The following is a 27,792-nucleotide window of genomic DNA, read 5'->3' as shown; positions in this document are numbered from 1 at the left end:
TGTAGAAGCTACTTGAGAAGCTTTCTAGCTTGTAGAAGCTGCTTGAGAAGCTTCCTAGTTTGTGGAAGCTACTTGAGAAGCTTCCTAGCTTGTAGTATATATAGGAGTCGAGATTGAGGGAATCCTCAGTCTCGACAACACACCTCTTAGAGCTCTAGCTCACTTCTCTAGTGTTGTTCTTGTATTCATGTGATTAATCTAGTTCTTGCCGATTCTTCTTGAGCTTCTTGTTTAGATTTCCAATCAGTATTCTATATTTATGATACTTACTTACTATCTTTGATTTGGATGTCTTGACTTCAACCCTCTATATCTTCTTCATCTAAATTCCAAATTCATCAAAAAGCATATAAAAAGTATAGTTGAAAAAGTGTTCTCTCCAATCCCAATCGCCAATCCTTTATTGCTCTCTACAAATGTATGTTATGCTCTAAAGAGTGACAGTAGGTACAAAATTGATACCTCAACTTTGAGCGCCAATAACTCCTTCATAAAAAATCCAAATGACAGAAAATTTGTACCCAATCCATAACCAAAAACCTAAACTTAATGATCCTAGCCTCCAAAGCTCAAATAACTTCAAAAGAGAAATCCTAATTCCTAATAAGGCCTTGGGCAGCCTCCTTGAAGCCCATTGGACATGGCCTTTGACCAATACGAATGAAGATTTCCATTCCTTGCCTTCATCCAACCATGCTTTGCTTTCATCCCTCCCAATAAGCCTCCTACTAGTTAAGATTTTCTTCTTTAGGCTCTAATCTCTTCTTAAAGCTTCATACTAAACATTTAGGTCGTATAATTTTTTTAAATGCTATAATCAAAATAGATAAAACTCAAAATAATTTTTTTTATATCCACTCTCTTTAAATTAATCTATTAACCATTCTAAAATATACCAAGACCTATGAACATATTATATATTCTAACTAGTTTTTACATACTATAAGGAATTACAGTATGACACCATCTTTAACAATAGTTAGAATTAGTGATGGAGGCTAGAAGGGTGCAATGATGGTTAAGATAGAGTAGATCGCTTTAGTAAAAATTTGGATCACTTTATCATTCTTGTATATATATATATATTCATATAAAATTTAAATAATTATATATTATTTAAAGAAACACAAATCATGGTTTCTAAAAAAAACAAAAAATTCTTATAATATTTTATAAAAATGTCATTGTATTTAGATAAATTATTATAAATAAGAACTTTAAATCATTATTTTTAGAATAAATTATATGTATTTGTTTTGCCCATAAATTTTTTCCTTTTGGTGATATTTAAAAACTTTGATTTATAATAAATTAATTGGATCCTAATACAATATTTACATCAAAACTATAACATTAAAATAATAAGTTTGTGTATTATTTATTTGAATGTGTTGATGGGAGATAAAAACAAATGAATTAAACAGTGATTTGATTAAGATTTTAATGTTTTCAATTTGAAAAATATCAATTATAATTGTATTTTTCATAAATTATATATGAATTCATAAAGTTACTTAGTTAGTAATTTGATGTAATAAAAAAATTATCCACAAAAATCTGAATAATAAACATCCAACTCTCATGACATACATCATCAAAACATCAAAAGAAATAAAAGATACAAACATATTCGTAAAACTATATGGTTAGAGTTCTTCTTTTTGTACACAAATATTTAGTCAATTATTTTAAAAAAAACATAATTAAAAACTAAATACTACACAAATTGTTAATAACCTCTGGATAAAATTTAATTATAAATTAATTGATAATTTGAATGTATCAGTAGATCATTTTGTTTCCATTTAAGGAAAATGTATTTATGTACTTATTTTTTGTTGAATTATAGATCTTTCTATGCATCACGACCTCAATTCAAGACTTGGGAACGAGACCTCAGTTATAGGTTCAAGATCTGGGAAAGACCTCAATTATAGGTTCAAGATCTGGGAAAGACCTCAGTTATAGGTTCAAGATCTGGGAAAGACCTCAGTTATAGGTTCAAGATCTGGGAAAGACCTCAGTTATAGGTTCAAGATCTGGGAAAGACCTCAATTATAGGTTCAAGATCTGGGAAAGACCTCAATTATAGGTTCAAGATCTGGGAAAGACCTCAAATGCTGGTTCGAGACATGAGAAAGATATCTCGAATTTTGATACAAGATCTGGGAATGAGACCTCGAATCTTGGTTCAAGTAGATTCAGAGCCGGGGGGATCTCGAGACCGCACCCGGGGAGGACCCGTTGAAGCAGCGGATGGACCCGGGGGAGAAAAACCCTAATCGGCTAGGGCGGTCTAAAGCATTGCGTCGGCCTCAACTTGGGCCCTCTTTCGCTTCGTCGTCCTCGCTGCTCCGCGCGTTAACGAAGCTCAAGCGCGAACTGTTGCCGGAGTTTGGCGCAGCTCAAACACAAATCAAGCAACATGGTGCTCTCCAACGATATCGACCTCTTGCACCCCCCTGCGGAGCTGGAGAAGCGAAAGCATAAGTTGAAACGTCTCGTGCAGTCGCCTAACTCCTTCTTCATGGTATGCGATTGTGTAACCTCCTCTCTTTTATTACCAGGTTATTGCGGTGGTGTAGAGAATCTGGGCCCTGTTTTTGCCCATCTAGAGCATTTAACTTTTGTTTCGTCGTTTCTCTGATGATTTCTTGAATACCGTTGGCCGTCTCCCTCTTACTACCGTGACCTACTTCTGTTAGGTGGTTGTGGTTAGGGTGAATGCACGAATGTCTGTCCGGATGCTGTTGTATTCACACGATTATTCTTGCTTCACGGTCCTTCTCGTACGTTGATAACTAGCAGGCGGTGGTGCTCATTGAATAGTAGCTTGAGATCGTCGTTGTTGTGATTGCTTGATAACCCCAGCACCTCGCGTGCACAGTGCTATCATTCCTCACACGGCATGTCTTCATTTGAATCATTTATATGTTACGAATCCTCCAATTGATGCTTATGTCCGTCTTGTGTTGCTGATACAGGATGTGAAGTGTCAAGGATGCTTCAGCATGTAAGTGGTTTTCAGATACGTTATACTATTTTTATTTGTCTTTTGAATAATTGAGTCGTATAATCAGCTATCTCCCTGGCTTACGTATAATTCTATTTTTTCATAATTTACAATGGGCCATTTATTTTATGAGTTGAATTCTGAGCCTACCGAAAAGTAACGATCTTGTTTCTTCTTTTTGCGCAGCACAACTGTGTTCAGCCACTCTCAGACGGTGGTGCTCTGCGGAAGTTGCTCCACAGTGCTTTGCCAACCAACCGGAGGAAGGGCTCGATTGACTGAAGGTTGCTCTTTCAGGAAGAAGGGCGACTAGATGCACGGTTTTACGTTCTCCTTGTGATAAGAGACACGTATTGATTGCTGCTTGCTTGGTTAGAATGGATGTCTTCAACGGCACCCTGGGATCCGTCTTAGCTAATGTCTCAGTTACTGGCATCCAGCTAGGGGTTTTTTAGCATCAGAAATCCTTAAATACACCAGACTTTTGATGTGCGAACACCTTGTGGTCTTTATCTACTGACTTTTTAGTCTGAAATATGTCGGCGGAGATTGATCAGCTTGCCATGGAATATTGAAATCACATGTCGTTGTTGCATGTTATTCCTCTGGATTGGATAATATCGAACTTCGTCTACTTTCTACACAATTGCAGTAGATTCTAACTGTCGGTTTATCGTGTATGTCCGTCGTAGTGTGTTCCATCAAAATGCGTACAGGTATGCTATCACACTCAACACACAGTTGGTGCAGCTCTCATTTTTAAGAGTTCTGCCGAACTTATTCAGCTGATATTTGACCATTAAATTCTGGTGTCCTGTTTATTGGCGTCAAAGCGCAAAACTGCAACTGATAGTGAATTTGCCACAATTCGTCACTGGCCTTAAAGACTATCTCTTAATTTCCTGCCAGGCAGCCGAAAATATATAAATCCCATTGATTGCACTTTAAACTCAGATTTCACCGGAATATTCGAATGGTTACTGCAGAGAAGTCGCCTGGCATTGTGGGCCACATGAACAGGACCATCTTTCACATCATCGAGTAGGGCAGATCAAGGTGCAAAAGACTACAAGTTACGGCATTTCTGATAACACTCCTTCAGGATAATCGACGAAAACAAACACAAAGATTATTTTCATTCCAACACAAGGAATAAACTGAATCAACACACGTTTTGACAAAGAAACGAACCCTAACGACACACTTTCTTCGCGGAGACGTCCTACACAAGTAAATTGACATCAGTCTGAATCGAAGTAATAGAAACTCTCACTACTCAAAAGACAAATACGCACACGCAAGAACTGGCGTAGGGTTTTTGGGTACATCAGACTTAGAGTTTAGAACCCACTCAAGATATCAGCAATTTAAGCCAGATTCTGTGAGGCAAGACGATTATGAGGAAGAGAGAATAGTGGCCAAGCAGCTGAGTTAAGACCCCATCTCGAAAGAGGTTCGGGTTAGTGGTAGGTTCGGAGCAGGCCGGGTGACAGGATCGGAGAATTAGGGCTTAGAGGGGGGGGGGGTGGGATTTTGGGAGAGAGAGCGAGTGGGGGTTGAAGGGGCGGCTGAGACCTCAGGAGTACCTCTTTCGCTGTCAGAGCTCCATCCTCGATTCGGCTCTCGTCGCAGCAGCAGCACCGCAACGCAACAATGGTTTCCGGTTCAGGGCTCTGTGCCAAGGTGGTGGTGGTTGACGCTCGTCACCATATGCTCGGCCGATTGGCTTCCATTCTCGCGAAAGAGCTTCTCAATGGCCAGAAAATCGTATGTACTCTGCCTCTGCAATGCGCGCCTTCTCACATGTTGTCCGTTTTTTTTTTTTTTTTTTTTTTTTTTTTTCCGTTTCTGTGGAATTCTCGGAATTTAATGTAGTCACCTGGGGTTGAATCAGGTCGTTGTTCGCTGCGAGGAGATCTGCTTGTCAGGTGGCCTTGTGAGGCAGAAGATGAAATACCTTAGGTTTTTGAGGAAGAGGATGAACACCAAGCCCAGCAAGGGTCCCATTCATTTCCGGTCCCCAGCACGCATCTTATGGAGGACCATCCGTGGGTAATCTCGCTGAGCATTATTATTATTATTATTATTATTATTTTCTTGTGATTCTCATCTTATTCGAGCCCTTTGTGAGTTTCGATTGACTCCTCAATCGATGGTCCATGCAATGGTACAGACTCAGGGAACCTATTTAGGGTTTTAGTTTTGCTAACACGAATCTCCTTTAGGGTTTTCCACCATCGGCCCGGGACACATCGGTTAATGGTTTCTGATATAGAATTTAAGTTATGATCAATTTTTATGTACGTTAGCGGATCGAGGATGGAGCTCCATCCTCTTGAAAGAACATTTTCGAGGTTAATGGATTGAATGTTAGTTGCGTTTCGTCAAGTGTTAATACACTCGTTGTACATCCTTATGAGTAACTTCAGTCCTAGTATCGTGTTACTCAGTTACTTTGAATGCCCCACTTTACAGATTGTTTTATATAAGTTAAGCTCTGCACTGCGCCTCGCAAGTAGTTCTCCGACGGCATTTTCTTTTCGATTTAAGTATTGTAAGCGTCTCTTGAAGTACCTGGAAACGTGTCTCATAGTCGATATCCGGAATCTGTGATTTAGGTTCGAGTCATCCGTACATGTACTTACTGATAATAATTTTTTCATTCAAATTCCTCTGAACGATGCAGTTTATCATTTGAACTTAATCGTTTCGCTTACCTATTGTTTAACTTTGACCTATTTTTTGGGCTGTCTACAATGTTTTTTAATTGTTAAATTCTCAGAGCAACTGTGCCACCTGGCGCCACGCAATCTTCACCTTGAGCGGTGGAGATATCACCTGCGCACACGCTGTTCAGAAACGCATTATATTGTCTCATACATTGCGGTACAATTGAAACCACAGTCTTCAGGTCTTTCCATAAAATATTAATTCTGGGATTGAATTTGAATGAATGGGTGCAAATATGATTCAGAATGATCCCACACAAGACCAAGAGGGGCGCTGCTGCCCTTGAGCGCTTAAAAGCATTCGAAGGTGTCCCTGCACCTTATGATAAGATGAAGAGGATGGTTATTCCAGACGCTCTGAAGTGAGTTACCCGTCTTCCTATCCCAGATTGTGGTTTGCTTGTCCGGGGGGATGACACTGAGTTTCTTATCTGTTTCAACGATATCGTGGAATGGTGTAATAGGACGTGCTAATTGTTGACATTATTGCCCTGCTGCAGAGTATTGAGACTGCAACCTGGACACAAATTCTGTTTGTTGGGCCGTTTGTCAGAGGAGGTCGGGTGGCACCATTACGACACGATCAAGGTGGGTGCAGTTGTTGAAGCTTCCTCCCTTAAGCATTTTACTCATTTAACTTATCTTTCATACCAGTATTCAAAACTTTATGAATGACCACCACTTTGTGGAGCTTTTTCGAGAATCAATTTAGTAGCTAGTAATAGTTTTCCTTGAATCCTCTGTAATAACGATGTGCAGGAGCTTGAGGAGAAGAGGAAGGCCAAGTCCAAGGTGTTCTATGAACGCAAGAAGCAGCTTATCCAGTTGCGTCTTAAGGCTGCCAAGAGTGTTGAGGAGCAGCTTGCCCCCCTGCAAGAGACTTTGGCACCTATCACTTACACCTCTTAGATTTTTACAGAATGAGTTGTTTCCTGGGTATGGCTCTTTGTGGCTCCTTAATCGCATGGACGCCGTTTGACGGGAATAAGATTGAATCGATATACTCGTTCGGAATGTGTGTGAATGGATGGCACCTTTGATCGAAATATTCCCTGCTAAATCGCATTTAGTAGCATACTTTCGTCTGTTGTCAATTCATTGGGGTGTGCAATTGGTTATCGGTATTGCATTAGGTCTATATATTCACATTTATGTGCTGCGGTTTGTCTAGTGACAATTTGTGAATTTACGTTCTGTACGTAATTTGATTACAACTTGGGAAGTAAAGAGGTGGTGGAAGAGAGATGTTGGACCTTCTCCAGATACAGGACGCTTCCCAATCGCCTAATTATCTCTGACTGAGTTCCCGAATACGTTTCTGATCCACGTTACGTACCACCAAGTGGCATGGGCTTAGTGGATACCTCTACCTCTGGAAGTTTTACTTTCTTTAGTTTGGCGGTCGATCAGATTCGAGTTTTTACGATTTGAGTGTTTGGTTTGCACTACTTGCCTAACCGACGCATCCAACTATAACGACCAAAATCAGGCTACTACAAGTTATTACCAGTCACTGGAGGCTTCTATCTCCTACTTGTAGATCCTCATTTTCGTACGGGGTGCCAGCAAAATACACCTGTAAACCTTTATGGGTGCTCCGTTTATCACGTCGGAGTCTACTGAAATAATAGCTCCACATCTCCGCGAGCTCTACATCTTCGGGATCTATTCAGACAAAACTGGTTTGAGAAAAGGAGGCATGAATACTCTTGGATGGTGATGGAGTTGTGCTGCTCAGCTGTGCTTCTCGGTGGTAACATTCTCGAGATCTGCATCAGGTGAGCATGCTACTACCACTCGTTCCTGGTTCACATCCTCAAGAAGTTGACAAAGATAATTGGAAGCTGGAGATGGATCAAGAGTAGATAATAGAAGTGGGGTACAGTTGCTGCTGCCTATCAAGTTCTCACACTTTGTAATCTAATTGTTTTTCAATCTTTTTTCTCGAAGTAGAAGTCTACTTCAGATGATACATTTAAAATGATAAAACATAGTCATGATGTGAACTAGAAAAAGAAAAAAGTTGTTTCTAACAATTTTTTTTTTTTTTTTTTTTTTTTTCCTTCCATAGAGCATATTAAATTTTAAGTTTATTCCTATAAATAATTTGATATTGGATGTAAATCATAATATTATTTTGTTTCTATTGTGCTTGTAATTATGTAAGATTTTATATATGCATAGTAAGAACTTCAAACTATAGGAATCATAAACAAATTAAAGACTTGATTTTGAGTAAACAAAAGATTAATGTATGATTGTGTAATAAAATTGTACAAATATAGTTTGGCTTTATAGATGGCCTTATTGAACATTAGAGTGGCATTTTAATATTTAGTGTAATAAAGTCTTAAAGTTTTCTACAAGTTTTGTTGCTCATAAGCAAAATAATAGACAAAGTTTGCTGTGGCTAGAATTTTGGTGGTAGGTGTGGTTGATGGCAATTAAAATTATAGCAATGATAAAGTAGTGGTTACAATATATTGGTTTTTGAGATGTGATTAGGAACTTGTTGGAACTAGGATTAATAATGTTATGATTATGATGGTGGTTAGTATCATAGTGGTGGTTAGTATTATTGGAAAATAATATTATGGCAATGGTGAAGTAGTAGTTAGAATTATATTATTGTTTAAGATGTGTAGTTGAGATAAAATTGGACTAACTAAAAGCAAAACTAAGAAGATTAAGTTGTATCTTACCTTAAACAATCTTTTGTATTAATTTGTATATGTTGTGCTTGTGCTACGTTTTTTTGCATGCTTGTACTTTGATACATTATAGATCAATATATGCTTGTGTTTTGGAGAATAAAATAATTATTATTATAGCTTAATGTAGAATAAATTATATGATTATTTATAAAGTTGGAATTTATTTTTATATTTATTTCAAAATAGTGTAATTCTTTTGTTTTAATGAACTTTTAAAAAATTGTATAGAATACATAGGATCTTCTACTAAGCAATAAAAAATTTAAAATTATGAAGATATATCAATTGTGTATGTAGATGAAAATTAAAATTATTGGTGTAAATTCAAACAAGGAATTTGCTTACATTATTTGTCGCAAAAAGAATTATAAAGATACGAAAAAAGAAAAAAGAAAAAACTTAAAAGTTTATGTAAAAAAGTACATATAATGATATTTTTTTAAAATACTTTATTTTTATTTTCATAAGCAAGATAAAAATAATAAAAATAAAATAAAAAGTTGTTTTACATCAATAAGGACAAAATACTTACAAATCAATCCATGATTATGTATCATTTTATTAAAAAATAGAAAAATAATGATAATCTTGTAAATTATATTTTTTATCACTTAACTAACTTAATTATTCTAATAAAATTTATATTAGTAAAATATTATTTAATAGACTACATTACATTATTATTACTATTATTATTATTTTAAAATTTTTTGATAAAAAAGTATATCCTATGTATTAATATAGTATAATAAATACTTTCGAATACTTAACTCCTTATATTTGGAGGACGAGCTAAGAATACTAAAAACATGGAACAACCATCAAAACTAAATTACACCACACCAATGTAAAGTTCAATTTGATTACTCTATCATCTCTAAGACCAATTATGTCTTTTTCTATGTATAATTTGTCCCATTTCTTAAGAAGAATAGACTTGTGTTGAGGATGTTTTTCTAATTCTTTTATGAACATCGAAATTATTATATAAAGCTAACATAAAAAAAAGTTTAAAACAAAAATTTAGCATTTACATCAGATTAAAAAAAAATAATAAAAAAAATCAACTCACACTTTAGAATAAGAATATATCATAAAAACAATGAATGTAATTATATAATTTAAAATAGATTAAAAAAATTAATATATATATATATATATATATATCCGAGTAATATATATGAAAGATATATAAAAGATATGAATATCTACTTATTATTAATAAAAAAGAATAAAAATTAATTTGTACAAATATGCTAATTTGGATGCTAAAATATTCAATTTAAAAAAATATATATTCTAAATTTTTTTCTAAAAAAATATTATATTTTGATTATATCAATTACAAAGTTAAATATATTTTATTTGACTACTTGATTATTTTTTTTGTGCTGATATATTTTTTAGCATCTATTGTCTATAAAATAAAAAATATTTTTTATTTTTGCATATTAAAGGACTAAGATACAAAATATGTATATATATATATATATATATATAGGACATTGCTGATGCCGCTCCAATTTTTAATACTACCACCACTACCAGCCATCTACTCAACATATTTATTTATTTTTTAAATCAAATATTTATAGCTAAATTATACAATAAGAGTGTTATCATTTTTTTTTTCGAGAAAAATTAACTAAATAAAAATGTTGAGTGGATAGTGGATTGTAATAGGAGTAGCAAAAACTTTACTATCATTAGTAATATCTTATATATATATATATATATATATATATATATCATAATAATAATAATAATAATGATATCTTCATATGCATCCATTCAAAGTACCATCCATCTCTTCATGACTCTATATATCTATAAGTTTAATAATCATTTAATCAATATCATTAATTAATTTTTGCATTATTTATATAACTCAATAAATGAGAAAAAAAAAAAAAAAAAAAAAACCTAGTAGCCAAATTTGATACAGTGAACTACATTCCATGGGCTCTAATTATGTTGTTTTGTCCACTTTGCAAAAAATCACCAAAACTATTTTACACCACCACAACAATTACTTTCTACTTCATAAAAACATTAAAGACACCAAGACTTCAATATGTTACCCTTAAAGCAAAGACAATTTCTTGTATATATATATATATATATATATTTATATCTATATAGCAATTAAGAATATCTTCCTCAACTCAACAAAACTTTGCATCTCACAAATACTCAATAGGCCTCACAAGACTTCCAAAACTAAGGTGTGCAACGGACGAAGCTTGACATTGGAGCAGAGCTCCGCAAACTCACAACCACCTGATGCCGAAGTTGCGGCACTTTGGAGCTGCACGAACTGTTGGCGAGAGAGTGAGAGAGAGCGAGAGTTTTTGATGCAAAAGAACTAACTGGGGTGGTGTACAGATCATGACAGTCCGTTGATACTTCACTACGTGCACCGCCCAAGAGCCTGCACACACACAGTACCCTCACTCAAACCCAACCTCAAACTGCGTGGTGCTCGCTCGTTCAGTGATCCACCAAAGGTTTTGCAACAATCTAGTACGGGATTGTGTGAGCTTTCAGAAGCTTACATCTGACACTGCACCTGGCTGGCGAAGGATCCACCAACTGTGCAACCCGGTCGGTACAGATTCGCTTCCTTTGAGCCCCCTCCTTTCCGTCCAACGAATACGAGACCCGTCTGACACAGCCCATGCAGTTGGTTTTGTGGCTGGAAACTGCGCTTGTGATTCCCCTCTCTCCGTTTTCCACGTCATGGATTGTCGATCGGTTCTCCACTCGCATGGCAAGCGTTACAGTGGAACTGCAGTGGTCGTGCATCGTGTGCTTGCTTGCTTGCGGCTATTGCCATGGCTGGCTGTGGATCGTGAACCTGGGTCTCTCTCATGCTTACAGGCCATGCCATTGAAGCCCACATTCTGGGGATTCATACACCGGGTTTCCTCAATGTTCAGTCACTGCTCAAGCTCTGGCTCTGAGTTTCACTCTCCTTTGAGCCTTGTGAGAAGTGGGCCTTGTCATGGCTTTTGTCTGCTCCCATTATGTCTATATATATATATATATATATATGTATGTATGTATGTATGTATGTGTTGTTTTTAAGAAAAATATTAAGACCTCTAAGATTGGTCTATTTGAAATTAGTGGAGGTGTGTTCAATTTTCATAAGTTCTTGCACTAGTTTTAGTTTTTATTTGTAATTAAGTATGTTTCATGATTCAAATATATATATATATATATATATGTATATATATATCACGCAAATATATACATATATTTGCATTGTATTTGAAATGAATGACTACATGATTTTGGCATCTTGTATATATTCAGTGTAAGAAAATAGTATTGGTATCATCATCAACATCTATGTAATCAATAACTTAGAGAACTATAAAATGCTCCATCATATTTGTCTCTTTGCCTTCTCATCTACTTCTCTTTGCAATACTTCTTCATATATATATATATATATATATAGTTTTTTTTGCTTGAATTCTAGTTATCAACTTCATGTTCCCCTCAATTTATGTATACATATTATTGTCATCATCAATCTATCTGTATCATTTATTTAATAAAGCTAATACAGATTGGTGATCAATTTCAGTTTTAAAGTTTTTTTGACCCTCAATCACCATTTTGATACCTCATATTTTTTAGCAAAATGTGAAGTGAGTTCTATGTCCATCATTTTGATCAAATTTTGGGAGAAAATTAATTAAAATTATTTAAATTTTATTTAAATTTTTATTAATTCAAAATCCATCTTATTTGACTTTAAATAAATTGAAGAGCTCTCTCCAAACACAATCACAATATATAGGTTCTTGTAGAAATCTATACAAGAAAGAAATTAAAAAATATAACAAGGCACACTATTTTTCTTATTTCTTTATTTATTTCCGTCCCCATGAAAAATAATGAATTTAAAGTCAAATTTTAACTCTAAAATTAGTGTAAAGAGTGCCTCTAAAGCATCACACAACCTCATCAACATTTGTCCACATCCACCCACATCTGTGCAAAGAGTTCAGTTTGCTGTTGACCCTTCCTCAATTGAACAACCAGTCTTTAACATCACTCTGTCCAGTCTCCTGTGATACATTACATTCTTTTTTAATGTTAATTCCAAGTGTTTATTTTGACTATGTATGTTTGTTTATCTTTTTGGCATGTTCAGAGTGGATCCATCACCTCAAGAATATGAGCTACAAATTTCCTAATACTCTCTTGAATGCACAGAAGTTGGGGCTTTTGTAATATATATAAAAAATGGCACTACTTATTGTGTGCAAACTAATGTGTTGGGAGGTTGTATACTATGATCTGACTGAGCACAGGCTTAAATTTCCTTTGATTGTGTGCCCTTCTCTAAGCCTTCAAATTTTGCAAGTCATCCATCTTCACAAGAAATTGACTTTGAGATGTATTTTTTTGTTTTGTTTTGTTTTGTTTTTCATTCTTAAAAGGTTTTGTTTTATGAATTGGTTAAGCACAAGCTTAGAGTTCCATTTGATTATGTGTCCTTTTCTAAGCCCTTGGATTTTCCAAGCTATCTATCTAAACAAGAAATTAATATTAAGATGTGGTTGTTTATTTGTTTTGTTTTGTTTTGTTTTTTCCTTCTTGTTTTAATATGCAATCTTGCTCCACCCTTGTAATCTCATCCGAATAATTTCCTTTTCCTTAAAGTCACTCCACATAATATTGTCAAAACTTTTGGCCTTTCATCAAGCACAAATGTGTCAATTACATAGGCTATCTATTAACAACCACATGTTGGATTTTTTGAATTTTAAAGGCAGTTGTGCTGGAAAGATGGCTTGTTCTTTTGAAAAGTCATCTTGTGTATGAATGAAGTTGCACAATCCCGAATTCTTTTGGCTTGTCTAAAGTCCAAAACCTATGTAATCTACTTAGTACAATCTTTGGAAGTTGTGGGAAGTATAATTGACACAAAAGAAAGTCTCACGTGCAGCCTTGTGCCCTCCATACATTTATAGCAATGCCTCTTTGCCAAATCATCCACATTTAGATGGCCTCATTCCTTATGGGGGACTTGGTCTATGAATTTTGGTTTTGGAAGGCTGGATCTACAACTTTGTACAGTTGAGGAAAGAATATTCTAGTGAAATGTTTCTTCTTCCAAAGGCCTTTTCCTTTATCCTCGTCAAAGCTCAAAATTCCTCCAGCTTTCTAGTTATATATATTGTACATGCAATACATTCATTTTTTGAGTAATAAAGCTGCCTTTCAGGAGGGAGTAATTGGACCAATGAGGCCGTGATCAGAGTCCCACCAGATGGACCGGCTCTATATTGCATGAAAAAAGATTTTGGAGACCGTGTGAGTAAGTCTTGAACCACAAGTGTCAAGATTTGCCAATACGTGACCACTTCTGGAGCTTGATTTTTGTTTGTGATGGAGGGAGAAAGCCCAACCATAATCCAGACATCCCTTACCTTTCTTTTGAAGAGCCAGAGCCATGCACTATCAGTGGACTCCAAAGTAACCCATTTTGATTTTTGAATCTCTAGGTTGCACAGCTACTACGACACAATTTTGCCAGGACTGCCATTAGATCAACTTCTGGATTGATGAGTCCAGGTTATTGTTGTTGTATTTTTGTTTCCTATTACCTGCAAAACTCTGCTTTGTTGTTGGGTCTGTTCTCTGCTCCGACGCTACGCTGCAGGAAATGTTCTGACAGGGAAGTTTAAGGCTTAGAGTCTTGAGGCATCTTACTGCTTCGAAGCTTTACTCTTTTGACTTTGCTCGACTTTGTCTAGAAACCAGGGGAGTAGGGGAGATGTGACGGAAGTCGGTTTAAGTACATGAGTACAGAGGTGACCCGGTAGTTGTTTGATATACCTCGCACTGGAGAGGCCAGGTAAATGTCAAACACCGCAAAAGAGTTGTCACGGACGTTGTACGAGGTTGAGACGGCGGCACGGCGAAGGCGACGCAGGAAATCTTTTGATTGGACCTGAGACAGTGTTTTTGAAGGGATAAAAAATGGGTTTGCCCCGACTGCGAAGGGGGGCAGTTGGGTTACGTACAAGGAATAATACACCAGCCGAACTTGAACATATCATCAAGGGTTGTAATGGACAGGAGGTTGGAATGCATAATTGCTCAAGTGAGATTATTGCTGATGGTTGTGTGGGTCCATAGCAATGGGACGATTGACCGTGACCGTGGTCAGCGTTGTGAAGCCATGGGTGGGGTCGTCTTGCAGCGTGATTGATTGCCAAGTGAAGTGTGTGGAGACGATGTTCTATAGAGCTTGGTACTGTCATGGATTTGGGAAGAGCTGGGGCCTCGCCAGGTAGGGATGGCTGTACATTGAGCAGCTGTGAGTTCGGGACGTTGTTCATGAGGTTCTTCATGCGCCTCACATGTGCCTACGTGAAACACCGTCGCCTTGTTGTCCGGCGCATTAGCTGCCTTTCGGTCGGATTCATGTGCTGGGCAGCACGCTTTACCCGCCACGCAATTTGCACGGATGTTTCTGCAATGCCTTGTCTGGAATAGATCATCCTGGAAGAATCTTATACTTGAAATCAACTGCAGCATCGAGTTCATTCGACTCATGCTTCACCAAATCCCCCCCCCCCCCCCACCTCTGACCTCCATGATATGCCTAAATTGCATTGTTAATTTTTCAGGCAGTAGTGCTTGCGCATCTCGAATACAAGCATCTATTTCTTGCTATTCGAGTACATGTGAACTGTTATCATATCCACCATGCATACCTTCGAGACTTGGCGTTGAGTGGCCGACAGTGCAGGAAGCAAGGGGTCACCTACTTCGCAATCTGTGGCTAAGTACGTGAGTCAGGATGATTGCATGAGTAGATTGCTAGACCATGAGTATGCTGGTCACAGTCGTTCATCCATATTTCAAATAGCGGAACCTTGAGCTCTCGTATTCTTCATCACTCAGATCTAAAACCTTGACAGATGGGCAGCAGCTGACCGAAGCACCACCTCATCCACGGAACAGTAATTCAGCAAGCAACATCGGTCATTCAAAAAGGTTCAAGACTCCTCGGGAGTTCATGCAGAGTTTAAGCATGTCATGGATCAAATCTCCGTTTAATTCAGATATGATGCGTCGTAGGGTGGAGAGCAGCAAACAAAGGCTAAAGAGGATAGTATGTGGTTCCCATACCTTCTTCTGGCTGCATGTAGCATATTACGGTGTTTTGACAATTGTCGGAACGATGTCCTTGTGGTGGTGCAGAGAGCGAAATTCGATTTCATTCCTGGACTGCATTTTCACTGTAGTTTCAATGGTCACTACTACCGGGCTCACTAGCGTGCTGCTTCGGGACTTCAACACTACAGGATTGTTTACCTTGATGGTGCTCATGCTCCTCGGAAGCAGCGTCTTCGTCTCGCTCCTCCCTATTTACGTCCGCCGATTACGCATCTTACGCTACAACCGAGCTCTAGATACGTCCAACGCTGCCAATGTATCATCTTCACAACTCTCATCTTACAACTCTTCTGACTGCCATCATTCGAGGGCCACAGGTATGAGTCCCATATCGAACCACACTCTGCAGATCGTTGCTGAAGTAGATGCTCAAAGCCATGACTCTGGTACTGGGTTTGGAAGACACCCACATATTAATTCAGATCCGGTAGTAATCAACATTGCAAACCGTTTCAATGATTTATCTGATGAGCAAGAAGTAGCGCAGCAATCGGATGACCTTCGAATTGCCAGATGGCTAGAGGACCAAGCGCTTCGATCGTTGTCCTGGATAATTCCAACCTACATCGTCGTCCTCTTGACTTTTGGATTCCTCGCTGTCGTCTGGAACAACAGCTTCAATAGCAAAGAAGCGTCAAAGATCCGCTCGCTATTCGACGCCCAAGGTATCAATCCAACCCTGGCCGCCATCTTTATGTCCATCTCCGCGTTCTCTAACACGGGATCGTCCCCGCTCGACGAGAATTTTGTACCGTTTGCGACGTCCTCCCTCGTGCTTGTCTCTCTTACGGTTCTTTTCCTCGGAGGGAACACCCTCTTTCCGCCCATCTTGCGATTCATAATCTGGGGGCTTCGCACCTTGAAGCGCACCGATGATCCTCAGAAAGATGTATACAACTTTTTACTTCGATATCCGCGCCGATGTTCCACGCACCTATTTCCTCACATGCAAAGCCTATGGATAATTGCCACTGTTTTGGGGTTCAATACGGTGGACCTGATTGCGTTTTGCGCATTGGAGTGGAAGTCGGCCGCTTTGGCAGCCCTGCCTGATCGAAGTGCATGGATCAAGCTGATGGATGGGCTCTTTCAGTCGCTAAACACACGCAGTTCTGGAATGAACGTTCTGACATTAAGCACTTTGTCTCCGTCTCTGCTTGTCCTCTACTCTGCAATGATGTAAGTTTCCTCTATCATCGCTGTGATCTCCGATCTTGTGATCTTCTTGCTAACCTTCGATTCTAGAGTCGAGTCGTGCACCTGTCAGATGTTACAAGGTATTCAGCTAAGAAGTCTGTCATGTTCTGCCATTGGTAGGTGCATTGCAGTTTATCCTGTATACCTGTCACGTCAACACACGCGACTGACGCACACCGACTTCAACCAGCTTCACCTATTTAGTACCTCCGACCTGTGCGATCCAGAAAAGCATAAAAGTACTGCAGATGGCGCAGATGACAACAGATTATCGACACAGTATAAACAGCTTCTGACGAGGGATTCCGCGTCTCTCTTCGTCCTTGTCTTCCTCGTCTGCACTTTGGAAATGCGCAACACTAACTCTGATCCTCTGAACTACTCCGTTTTCAACATCGTCTTCGAAGTCATCAGGTTGGTTTTTCCGAAAGCAATTAGCATGTCGTTGCTGTTGATTTCTTACTCGCAATTCTATGGTGGCATGAGTCCAGAATGGCTATCTGTCAGGAACTTAGCACCTCACAGCCGACAGCAGTATCCGTAGTGCAAACAAGAATGAAAGAACCAGTAGCTGGGGTCGTTACTTCTGTTACGAATTCCTGATAATAGTGATAGTTCCATTATTCTGTGATGATGTTGTTAACAATGTGAATGCCTGTGATTCGTATGACACTCAATGACACCAATCAACATTGAGTCTGTGTGTGTGCAGTGCATACGGGAACGTGGGTCTGTCACTGGGTTACAGCTGCGAGCAATGGCAGCGAGCAAGCAGCAACAGTTCTACCTCTCAATTAGCTGACGAATGTAAGAACGTCTCTTACAGCTTCTCGGGCAAGTGGAGCAGTGGGTCAAAGCTCCTTCTAATTTGCTGCATGATTTTGGGTAAACACCGTAGCCTTCCTAACGACGACGACTCCACAATCTCCTAGCAATCACAAAAAGCCAAGGTCATGGAAGCAGCAAACAGCCGCAACAGCTCCCCAGTGGTGTGAATGACGTTCGTTGCTCTGAATACACAACTTGCGTTTCCACATTCTGACCTCACATCTGAATACACAACGTCATTCCTTCACTTTGCATACTAAGTTTCGAAATGAGGCCACAAACATGCACAAAGCTGTACTAAAGAGTTGAAGTGTGCGACCACCGTTTTGCACCGAAGTTGAAGCTTGTGACGAGCAACTAGCAGTGACTCAAAAGAAATTACAGGGGAAAAATTAATTGAAGGACTGGTTAATCTTAAACCCTAATTCCTAGTAATTACGCACTGAAACTTCCTAATGTTGCACTTGCCAGCCAGATTGTAGCACAATCAGTGAATATGATTATTTATTTATTTATTTTATTTATTTATAGTAAATGCAGTGCAATATGTCCGATGAAATTGAGACCTTGTCAATCTGGTTGCAACTGAAAGAGAGATAGAACAATATTTGTTTTGACCCTTGTAATTTTTATTGCAATTTTTTTACTAGACTTCTTTTCTAATTTATTTCTTGTGATTGCATTGCTACATTGATTCTTTAAATAAGACCAGATTTTATGTTGACAACATGTAATGTATTTTCAAAGTTGTGTATATTCAATCCATTATTATTATTATTATTATTTTTAACTTACTATATCATATCTTTGACTTGATTAGTTAGCTTTTATAACATTTTACATGGTTATTTTTGTGGCAAGCCTAATTGTTCTTGGCAAGGTCACTATTCCAGAATACACCATTTTTACAAGTTTATAATCATTTTAAACTATAACTTAATTAGTTTTGAAATAACATCATGACATGAAGAGATTTTCTTCTAAAATGGTCTATGCATTAAATGTTATTAAGATCCACAATAGTTACTTAGCTCTTTTTTTTTTTTTTTTTTTTTTTTTTTATTGAAATTTGAAACTGTTACAAAGGACAATTTCTTAAGTACTTCTATTAGGATTTAATTGATATTATTGGTAGATGTTTACTATCAATTTATATCAGTAATCAACTATAAAACTTTGGTAATAATAATTTGGATACAATTTAAGATAAAATAGATCTTACGGTATTTTTGTAGTATCTTGCAAAAGTAGAAGACAATACCTTTTATAACTCTTATAAAAAATTGAGTAGTTCTATCTCTTCTTTTTTATTCAACTCAAAAATAAAATTTATATTAATTGTTTTAGAATTGTATATTTTGTTTTTTAAAAAAATTTAACATTAAGACTTTATCTAGGAATTTTAAATATTTTTAAAAATATCTTTAAAAGGGTCTTTACACCCAAAAGAAAACTTTAAAAGGCCATAGAACAAAAGAATTACAAAGCTACTTTACTTAGTAGAAAAAAAGCTACCTAGAAGGTATATGCCCCTAAAACTAGGCTTCCGTGGTGAAGAATTCATCAACATGCTGCTCCTCATTGTCACTCCTTTTTAATGACTCAGATGCTCTTACATCCAATCAAAATGATCTTTGACATTTTATATTCAGTATCACATTCATTTTGTTGAGGGAAGGACTTTTTCGAAAGTGGAAACCATAAAAATCAAACCCACTTTTAGTCAATCAGATGGTGTGCTCCATCTTGTTACCAAGTGGAAAGCTACGGATACTGAAATTTTTACCGACTAGATCCCAGCCTTCTGGATAAGTTTCAATTCCTCAAAAATATTCCTCCATTCTAAACGTCGTCGAACGGCTCGCTATGGAGACTGGAGGCTGCTGTTGCTGCCTTAGCGAATCTAATATCCTTTAATTCCGAGCAATCTCCCAATGATGATGCACATACCATCTTGGTAGCAGCCAACTCCGAAATCCTGAGAGAGTGAATGGTTGAATTAATGACGTCAACTGCTCAGTGCAGCGCGCCACAAAGCTACAACGGTGGGCCATTTGTAGTGGAGAGGGATGGTCGTAGAGAAACAAGTGCCTGTACTGGAAGGATAGGTGGCAGATAATTTCAGGTTAAGAGGTTCAGAGTGGGAATTTTCACAGCCAGACCCTCTCTCACGTAGTATTGCAACAGCAATTGCTGGAGACTGCATTGTCATAAAGTGGAGATGATGTCGATGAGACTCTGTGCATCTTGGTTAGAACTTGAGCCCACCGGGATCAAGGAGCCTCTCAAGGGTCAAATGCTCTGATCAAGTCATCTATGTACTTGATTATGTCGATTCAGAATCTCTTGCTTACAATCTCGATTGTGGATTGCATGATTTGGATTCACCTGTGAAGCTCACTACCATCTGTGTCTGAATCTGTAGCTACACAACTGTTGCCCATGAACAAACCAACCCGTAGCGATGCGAAGATATGAAATCGGTGACTTACATCTGAACTTGCACAAATGGAAAGTTAGAGCGTGAAACCATACTTACCGTCACCTCACATAGCTGGTGAGAAAAACAGAGAAGAGGTCTACAACCAAAAGAGTGGTGTTCATGTTTTCATTGTTGTCCACCCTGGTAAAGGAAGCAGGACAGGACAGTGGTGGAGCTGAAATCATCGCTTCCCAAAGTACAGCCACGGTTCACAATAAGCGTTGCTACCTGGAAATAAAAAGCTGCAACACATGTCACGCTGGTCTTCAACAGGTTTTGATTTAATCGAGAGAAAAATAGAGACGAAAGACCAATTCAGGCCCATAATCCCATCTTCTAAAGTTGAGATGTGTTAGACATGCCCGAAAAGTCTTAAAAAATATCAATCGATTAGGAATGTTGCTAAAGATAGAGCAGCAAAACAAATTCAGATACCTTTACCTTCATAGTTCTCAAGTACAAAAAATATTAAGCTATCAGTAGAAAAACATTTTATTAATAAAATAAGAATAAGATACAATTACTTTGGGTATGTTAAAATAAGAATAAGATACAATTACTTTGGGTATGTTAAAATAAGAATAAGATACAATTACCTTAAATAAATTGCTAATGGTCAAAGAATAATAAAAAAAAATGAAGGTAACTTATTAATATAGTGACTAAGGTTTGATGTGGTGGATAGGTTAAGAAGAATCTAGGATTAAATTGGATGGATGAAGATGATTATAGATGAAGTTTAACTACAATAGATGTAAATTCTTCCTATAAATAAAAGATGTTGGAAGACAAAGGCATTTCATTCCACACTTCTTTTTTGTGCAATAATTCTGATTTCTACTTGTATCTTATTTATATATTTTTTCAATAGATTATAGGCCCATACACACTTTGTTATACTATTCAAGTAAGTTGATGTCATTCTCTAGTGGTTGTACTTGTGTGGAATAGATTTTATGGTATTTACTAATGTTAGGGTTTGTAAGATCTAAACTTATATTTTGGCATGAAAAAGTGCTGATTTTAACCTTATAGATTTCTAATATTATTTGTTAGGTTCTTAATTATTAAGATTGTGAGTTTAAGACCTTATAGAAAGACCTTGACAATATGTCAAGGATAAAAACTTGATGAAAGCAAATAATCAAATGAAGCTCTTTCAAAAAAATATGACAAAATAAAAATAGAGAAATATGTGTATTAAAAAGAAAATTGGAATGGCTATTGCCAAAAGATAAGGAAACTAAAGACTCTTGAAACTAGACTAGAAGCAAAAAAAGAATTGAAAAAAGTGAAGAAGGCTTTACTCTTCCCCCTATATATATTATCTACTTAAGATCTATGTATTAACGTTCTATAGGACCTCTAAAAACATGTTGACTTTGCATGATACATATCTCAACTTGCATAGCAAGTTTTTTATATGAGCGTTATTAGGGACCATATATAAGACAAGGATTCAAGACCAAGAAATAGAGTTAGCTTGTCATTAGAACAATAACTGGATTTAAGGCAAGAAAGTCCTAGCTAGACTACAAGAAGTGAGTTGTCGAGACTGAGGATCTCCTCAGTCTCGACTCTTATATATATTAGATCCTAGGAAGCTTCTTGAAAAGTTTTTATGAGGCTTGAGAACAAAGCAAGCCTAAGATTCTTCTTTGACAACTTTCTAAATCATCTAAAGCCTTCTAAAACCTTCTAGGGTCTCTTATGACCTTTCAAAACTTTTTTAGAATCTATTGGAACCTTTTGGAACCTTCTAGGATCTACAAGAATCTTCTAGAACCTCCTAAAAACTTCTTGAATCTTCTTCAATTGTATGTCAGTGACATCACCTCCTCTTCTAGCTTTGAGATTTCTAAGAAGCAATGTTGCTACAAGTGAGTATATGCACAAGAAGTTGAAGATCTATTACATAATATCTACTATATATTATAGTTGTTTTTCACAAAGAAAATGGTTCATAGGCCCTTGTAGCCATTGATAGTGCCTCAAGCCTTTTACTTATGATCAAGCATGAACTTTCATATCTTTGTTATAGAATTGTCTTGCAAACATTCCTTATAGATGTCCTTCATGGGTAGGTTCTACTTCAAACTCAATTACCAGCAACCTATTACTAGATGTCTTTTGACGTCTTCCTAGTTTAAGCAACTTTTTATCTCAAGGTCATCTCCGCAAGCTACTTGGTTGAGATGGTATGACCGGCATGGTATCTATCTCTTGACTATCCATATCATATAAAGTAAACAAGACCAAAAGAATATAAATAGGCTATGGTCGTAAACTTGAACTACTGACTTATACCATTCTAAACATTTGAAAAAATTACCTTTTTAGAGGCTATATCCTCTCTTTCTTTATGAGGCCAAGAACTAAGAATCTTCATGATGAAGCCATCTTACTAAGCTATTGTTCTTCATTTTGCAGCTTTTGCTCTGAATGAATGTTGTTGATGGAACTTTTGAACCATCATTTGTACATTTACAAGGTTGCCAACTGATTCCTATGTATGATCGTTGATATTATATCCGTACCAATGAACTAGATATTTAAGCCTTCCATGTCTTATCCTTGAATCTAATACCTCTTCTACCTCAAATTCAACATGATCATTGATTTCAATCATAGGAGATGGTGGTTATCTTTAATATGATATATTTGATTCTTTATTTTTTTTCAAAAGTGAAACATAAAAGACTAAATGAATCTTCATGGATAAAGGTAATTCCAAGCAATAAGTTATATTATTGATTTGTTTCTGAATCATAAATGGCCCTAGCCTTTGATAGTTCAACTTATTACATGACCTATTGATTTTTATATTATGCTAAAGAAGCCACACTTTGTCACCAACTTAGAATAGAGGATGTTCCTCCTTCAATTCATCTGCCAGTAGCTTATAACATTGTTGAGCCTTTTTTAGGTGAATCTTCATGGTTGCTTGAAGTTCGGCCATCTTCATAGCAAACTCCTCTGCTGCTGAATTTTCCAACTTTTAAGGCTCTATAATATCCAACTTTGGATGATGACTGTAGTTTGAGTAGAATGACATTTGTTGCATAGATCCATAGATTATATTGTTATATACAAACTCTGCCAATGACAAGTAGGAATTTTATTTGTCTTGTTGATAGTTGATAGTATACCTCAAATATTGCTTAAAAATTTAGTTGACCTATCCTGTTTGGCCATCAGTTTGAAAGTGGAAAGCAAAAGAAAGGTTGATATCAACCTTAAGAATCTTGAAGAGTGCCTTCCAAAACCTTGATATAAATTGTGACCCACGATCTGACACAATATCATTTGACAATCCATTATAAGGATAGACATTGTCAATAAAGAGGCTTACCATTTCTTCACCAGTAATTGACTCCTTGCAAGGTATAAAATGTGCCATCTTGATCAATTCATCAACAACTACGAAGACATTATCAAATGAACTTGATGGTAGAGGATTTGTAATAAAATCCATGGAAATAAATGACTATGGTTGTTTTGGAATAGGAAGGGGTTGAAGAAGTCCATATAGCTGATATCGAGGATTCTTTGATCTTGAATAAGTATCACATGATAGTACAAATTTCTTAACGTCCTTCTACATTTTAGACCACCAAAAGTCTCTAGATAGAAGTTCGAAGGTCTTATTGAATCCAAAATGTCCAGCTATAGAAAAGTCATGGCATATTGTAAGAATGCGCAAGCAAGTTGGTTCTTTAGGAATGAACAAACATTTTTCAAAGAACAAGAGGTTGTCTTCATACTTGAATTTAGAAGACTCTTCAGGAAGGTTTTTGAGAAGGCGCTTGATATTAAGAATAAAAAGATCTATATTTGAGGCTTTATAAATGTGATCAAAAAATGATAAATCTACAGGCATTGATACATTGGTTGCTCAAAGATGAAATTGCTTAGGCTTAAATGAAGTTACCCATTGTTGATTATATGCTACCTCACTTTCTTTTGATTCAAGGTAGGAACATCTTGATAATGTATTTGATAACTTTTTTTAGCTCCCTGATCAATACATGATACAAAAGTCAAATTGTGATAAAAATATACTCCAATATGCTTGGCAACGATTGAAGACTCGGATTGACATGAAGTATTTAAGATTTTTGTTATCTATATATATAGTCACTTGATGAAAGGTGCCTTCAAGAAAGTGGCACCATTTTTGGAAAGAATTTGCAATAGCAAGCAACTCTTTATTGTGGATTTTATAGTTGATTTTTGCTGCTGAGAATTTTTTAGAATATAATGCAATTGGATGAAGTTTGTCATCTTTTCCATATTGCAATAAGGTTGCTCCTAATCCAAAGTTTGAGGCATTGATCTCCATAAAATAGGACTTGTTGAAATCTAGATGTAGCAAAATTGGAGCTATTATGAAAGCATCTTTTAAGCTTTGAAAGGCTTTCTCTACTTTGGCGTCCCAATTCAACTTGTCCTTACATGTCTAGCATATAAGTAAAGCAGCAATCTTAGAATAATTCCTAACAAAAATCATGTAGAAGTTTGCAATCCAAGAAAGTATTGAACAACATGTATAGTTTTTGACTTTGTCCAATTGATGATTGCTTGTACCTTCTTTGTATCCATAAAAAATTCTTTCTTGGAAATAAAATATCCAAAAAATTCAACTTAAGGTGCATGAAATACACACTCCTCTAGTTTTGTATATAGTCCAGCACTTCATAGCTTTTCCAACATAAGGCGGACATGTTTTTTGTGATCTTTCAAATTGTTGGAAAAGATTAGAATATCATCCAAATAGATCACAACAAAGTCATTTAGATGTTCGTAAAATATGTCATTCATTAAATATTGGAATATGGCTAGTACATTGGAAAGTCTAAAAGGCATGACATTATATTCAAAATGTCTATATCTAGTACGAAATGTTGTCTTCCATTCATCTCCCTGCTTTATGTATACGAAGTTATATGCACCTCATAGATCAATCTTTGTAAAGATCTTTTCTTGGCTAAATTAATCAAGAAGTCCACATATCAATGGCAATGGATATTGATTCTTTATCGTGATTTTATTAAATTCGCAATAATTGACAGTCATTCATAAAGATCCATCTTTCTTCTTCAAAAATGATATTGGAGCACCAATTGGTGACTTGGAATGTCGAATAAAATTCTTAGCTAGTTTTTCTTCAGTGTACTCCTTTTAAGTTATAAGCGCATTTTAGAATAAATTGTAGATGAGTCCAAATGGTGATTGAGCATCTTCTTAAAGGTCAATTGTACAATCATAATGATAATGCTTTGACAAGATGTTTCTATTTTTTTTTTCAAATACATCTGCAATATCCTTATATGCCTTTTGAATTATTGTTGTAGCAACCAGAGGTTTCAATTGTAGATTTATATAGATAGCAAACATAATGCCTTATTTAGCTGCCTTCACAAATGTTCTTGTTCTAATAAAAAAAATGTTGTTTAAATTTTGGCTTGTTGGATGTTAGAAGTTTTTTCATAGATTTGAGGGTTCTATGATCTATTAGAGGAAATTATAACTTTTGGAATATCCAATCTATCTGCGGATTGTATTTTTTAAGCCATGAAAGTCCTAAAATAACTAGGTTTGATGATGATTTAATAACGTTAAATACTACTTAATTTCTATAGTTATCAAAGGTTATTTTTATTAGAACTATTTCATAAGTGAGATCTGTAGAGGATAAAGATCGACCATTTATTACTTCTACATGTATGACTTTGGATTTTTTGACCATACAAATTTTAAGGAATCTAGAGAATTCTTCGTCAACAAAACATGTAGAAGCTCTTCAAGTCAAGTAATGCATGAAACTCTAGTTTTTTGACTGCTAACTATACATGTATAGAAAAACAATGAGAAAGACTAGTAGAGAGTACATGATTTTTTTTGGTTTGTGATAGTGAAGAATCCAGTTGCACAGTCCCTATTGTAGCTGGACGCCCTTATTTTTTTGCAAAGCTTTTGATGATGTGGTTGCACTCCTCATTCAATATATATGCTGGTATTTTTCTTAACAATTATTAATCTTATGGCTAGATTTTTCATAATATAAACATAGGCTAGGTTCACTTTGATGCTTTTTTTCTTGTTCATAAAGAGATTTGAAGCAAACTGCATCAATTTGTATATCTTCTACATCCGAATGCTCATTAGAGTTTGATTGTGAAGAAGATGAAAAATAATTGGTGTATACATGTGGTGTAATTGAAAAACATTTATCTTGTCATCATTAAAATAAATGATTATTATACTTCACAGCTTGACTAATGACTTCATTGAGTGTTTAAGGATCTAGCATAGACAATAATAAGTCCTTGACATCGTTTCTTAATTCCTAATGAAATTGGCTCATCAATGCATCTTCTCCCAAATTTATATCACATATTAATTCTCAAAAATCTGAAGCATATATTGATACAAAACGTGTTCTTTATTAAAGACTTTGAATTTTAGTTGTTGAAGAATGAACCTTATCATGTTCACTAAATGCTTTGACAAATTACTGCAAAAAATGCTTCAAAATTATGCAATATAGGTGAATTCTTGTCAAATAATAGAGCGAACTAAGATAAAGCTTGACTTGAGAGCAAGGTTCCAACCAAACCAACACGAGATGCTTTAGTAAAATATCATTGAAGTTGAAGTAAGGTGATTAGTCATACTTGCTTTACAAAGCTATAAAATTTTGAGCATGTGCCATCAAACTTTTCTAGAAGGCTGATCCTTGGTTCTTTTGCTATTATTGTTGTTAGATCATTGCCTTGAGTGGATGCACCTCCTATGTTTGTTGAAAGAAACATAGTCATTTGAGAATTTGAAATCTCTATTGATATTTGATGTGGTGGTTGAGGCACTTTGGTTCTTTAACCATTATGTATGATCATATATAGTTCTTTATTTTACTTTAACAAAGTCTTTGTCTTGATCTTTAATACTTCAAGAGCATCAATAATATAATCTAATTTGATCTCATTGGAGTTTTTCATATTTACTTTTTTACCTTTTGCCATAGAAAATCAGAGAAACTCATGCATTCAAAAGAAAAAAAGAAAAAAACCTAATTTATGGTATAAAGAAAAAAAAAACCAAAAGAATATTAAGAAAAGAACAATATTAGTCTAAAAGAGGATAATTTGCAACCTGTAGAATGCTATAGTACTTCCAAGAAGAGGGATAATCTACTCTCTATCAAGAAAGACTAAGCTTCTAATATTATTTTATGGCAATCTTGACAAACTATTATGGACCATATACAAGATAAGGATTCAAGATGAAGAAATGGAGTTAACTTGACATTAGAACAATAATTGCATATAAGACAAGAAGATCCTAACTAGACCACAAGAAATGAGTTGTCAAGACTGAGGATCCCCTCAACCTTGACTCCTATATATACTAGATTCTAGAAAGCTTCTTGAGAAGTTTTTATAAAGCTTGGAAATAAAGCAAGCTTAAGATCCTTCTTCAACAACTTCTTAAATCATCTAAAGCCTCCTAAAACCTTCTAAGGTTCCCTATGATCTTCTAGAACTTTCTTAGAATCTATTAGAATCTTTTAGGATCTATAAGAACCTTCTTAGAACCTTTTAGAATCTTCTAGAACCT

The 27,792-nt window shown here is 36.0% G+C and overlaps 3 protein-coding genes across 6 annotated transcripts; all 3 read left to right on the top strand.

The window, feature by feature from the left end:
• Window positions 1–2,339: 2,339 nt before the first annotated feature.
• Window positions 2,340–3,548, top strand: LOC112283611 (small ribosomal subunit protein eS27y). Its single transcript, XM_024522541.3, has 3 exons — window positions 2,340–2,530; window positions 2,985–3,013; window positions 3,200–3,548. Exons 1-3 carry the CDS (start codon window positions 2,426–2,428, stop codon window positions 3,324–3,326), a joined length of 261 nt encoding a protein of 86 aa, XP_024378309.1. The 5' UTR covers window positions 2,340–2,425; the 3' UTR covers window positions 3,327–3,548.
• A 1,063-nt stretch (window positions 3,549–4,611) lies between these two features.
• On the top strand, window positions 4,612–6,751 carry LOC112283606 (large ribosomal subunit protein uL13). Its single transcript, XM_024522528.3, has 5 exons — window positions 4,612–4,780; window positions 4,908–5,065; window positions 5,988–6,104; window positions 6,243–6,330; window positions 6,502–6,751. Exons 1-5 carry the CDS (start codon window positions 4,667–4,669, stop codon window positions 6,649–6,651), a joined length of 627 nt encoding a protein of 208 aa, XP_024378296.1. The 5' UTR covers window positions 4,612–4,666; the 3' UTR covers window positions 6,652–6,751.
• An 8,307-nt stretch (window positions 6,752–15,058) lies between these two features.
• LOC112281446 (sodium transporter HKT1) lies at window positions 15,059–18,353 on the top strand. 4 transcript variants are annotated; one of them, XM_090250227.1, is made up of 4 exons: window positions 15,059–15,271; window positions 15,690–16,844; window positions 16,983–17,276; window positions 17,575–18,353. In XM_090250227.1, the coding sequence occupies exons 2-4, from the start codon at window positions 15,739–15,741 to the stop codon at window positions 17,792–17,794; spliced, it is 1,620 nt and encodes a 539-aa protein (XP_090106353.1). In that variant the 5' UTR covers window positions 15,059–15,271; window positions 15,690–15,738; the 3' UTR covers window positions 17,795–18,353. The 4 variants fall into 4 exon arrangements, with proteins under 4 accessions (XP_090106353.1, XP_024373745.1, XP_073390131.1 ...); XM_024517977.3 differs by lacking the exon at window positions 15,059–15,271 and adding an exon at window positions 15,278–15,482; XM_073534030.2 differs by lacking the exon at window positions 15,059–15,271 and having other exon boundaries at window positions 15,489–15,982; window positions 16,153–16,844.
• Window positions 18,354–27,792: the final 9,439 nt, after the last annotated feature.

The sequence above is a fragment of the Physcomitrium patens genome, chromosome 1 (genome assembly GCF_059467195.1).
Source record: "Physcomitrium patens ecotype Gransden chromosome 1, ASM5946719v1, whole genome shotgun sequence".
NCBI lineage: Eukaryota > Viridiplantae > Streptophyta > Bryopsida > Funariales > Funariaceae > Physcomitrium > Physcomitrium patens.
The sequence above is the reverse complement of the archived record's forward strand: the minus strand, read 5'-3'. Positions and strand labels throughout refer to the sequence as shown.

What these genes read in the sequence shown, in the direction of transcription:
- LOC112283611 (XM_024522541.3), top strand. Translation starts at nt 2,426, where the DNA reads ATGGTGCTCTCCAACGATATCGACCTCTTGCACCCCCCTGCGGAGCTG. An exon ending in CGCCTAACTCCTTCTTCATG is followed by an intron (nt 2,531 to 2,984) that starts GTATGCGATTGT and finishes TTGCTGATACAG; the next exon opens with GATGTGAAGTGTCAAGGATG. An exon ending in TGTCAAGGATGCTTCAGCAT is followed by an intron (nt 3,014 to 3,199) that starts GTAAGTGGTTTT and finishes CTTTTTGCGCAG; the next exon opens with CACAACTGTGTTCAGCCACT.
- LOC112283606 (XM_024522528.3), top strand. Translation starts at nt 4,667, where the DNA reads ATGGTTTCCGGTTCAGGGCTCTGTGCCAAGGTGGTGGTGGTTGACGCT. An exon ending in TTCTCAATGGCCAGAAAATC is followed by an intron (nt 4,781 to 4,907) that starts GTATGTACTCTG and finishes GGGTTGAATCAG; the next exon opens with GTCGTTGTTCGCTGCGAGGA. An exon ending in GTTATTCCAGACGCTCTGAA is followed by an intron (nt 6,105 to 6,242) that starts GTGAGTTACCCG and finishes GCCCTGCTGCAG; the next exon opens with AGTATTGAGACTGCAACCTG.
- LOC112281446 (XM_024517970.3), top strand. Translation starts at nt 15,505, where the DNA reads ATGCAGAGTTTAAGCATGTCATGGATCAAATCTCCGTTTAATTCAGAT. An exon ending in GTCCTCTACTCTGCAATGAT is followed by an intron (nt 16,845 to 16,982) that starts GTAAGTTTCCTC and finishes TGCCATTGGTAG; the next exon opens with GTGCATTGCAGTTTATCCTG. An exon ending in ATCGTCTTCGAAGTCATCAG is followed by an intron (nt 17,277 to 17,574) that starts GTTGGTTTTTCC and finishes GTGTGTGTGCAG; the next exon opens with TGCATACGGGAACGTGGGTC.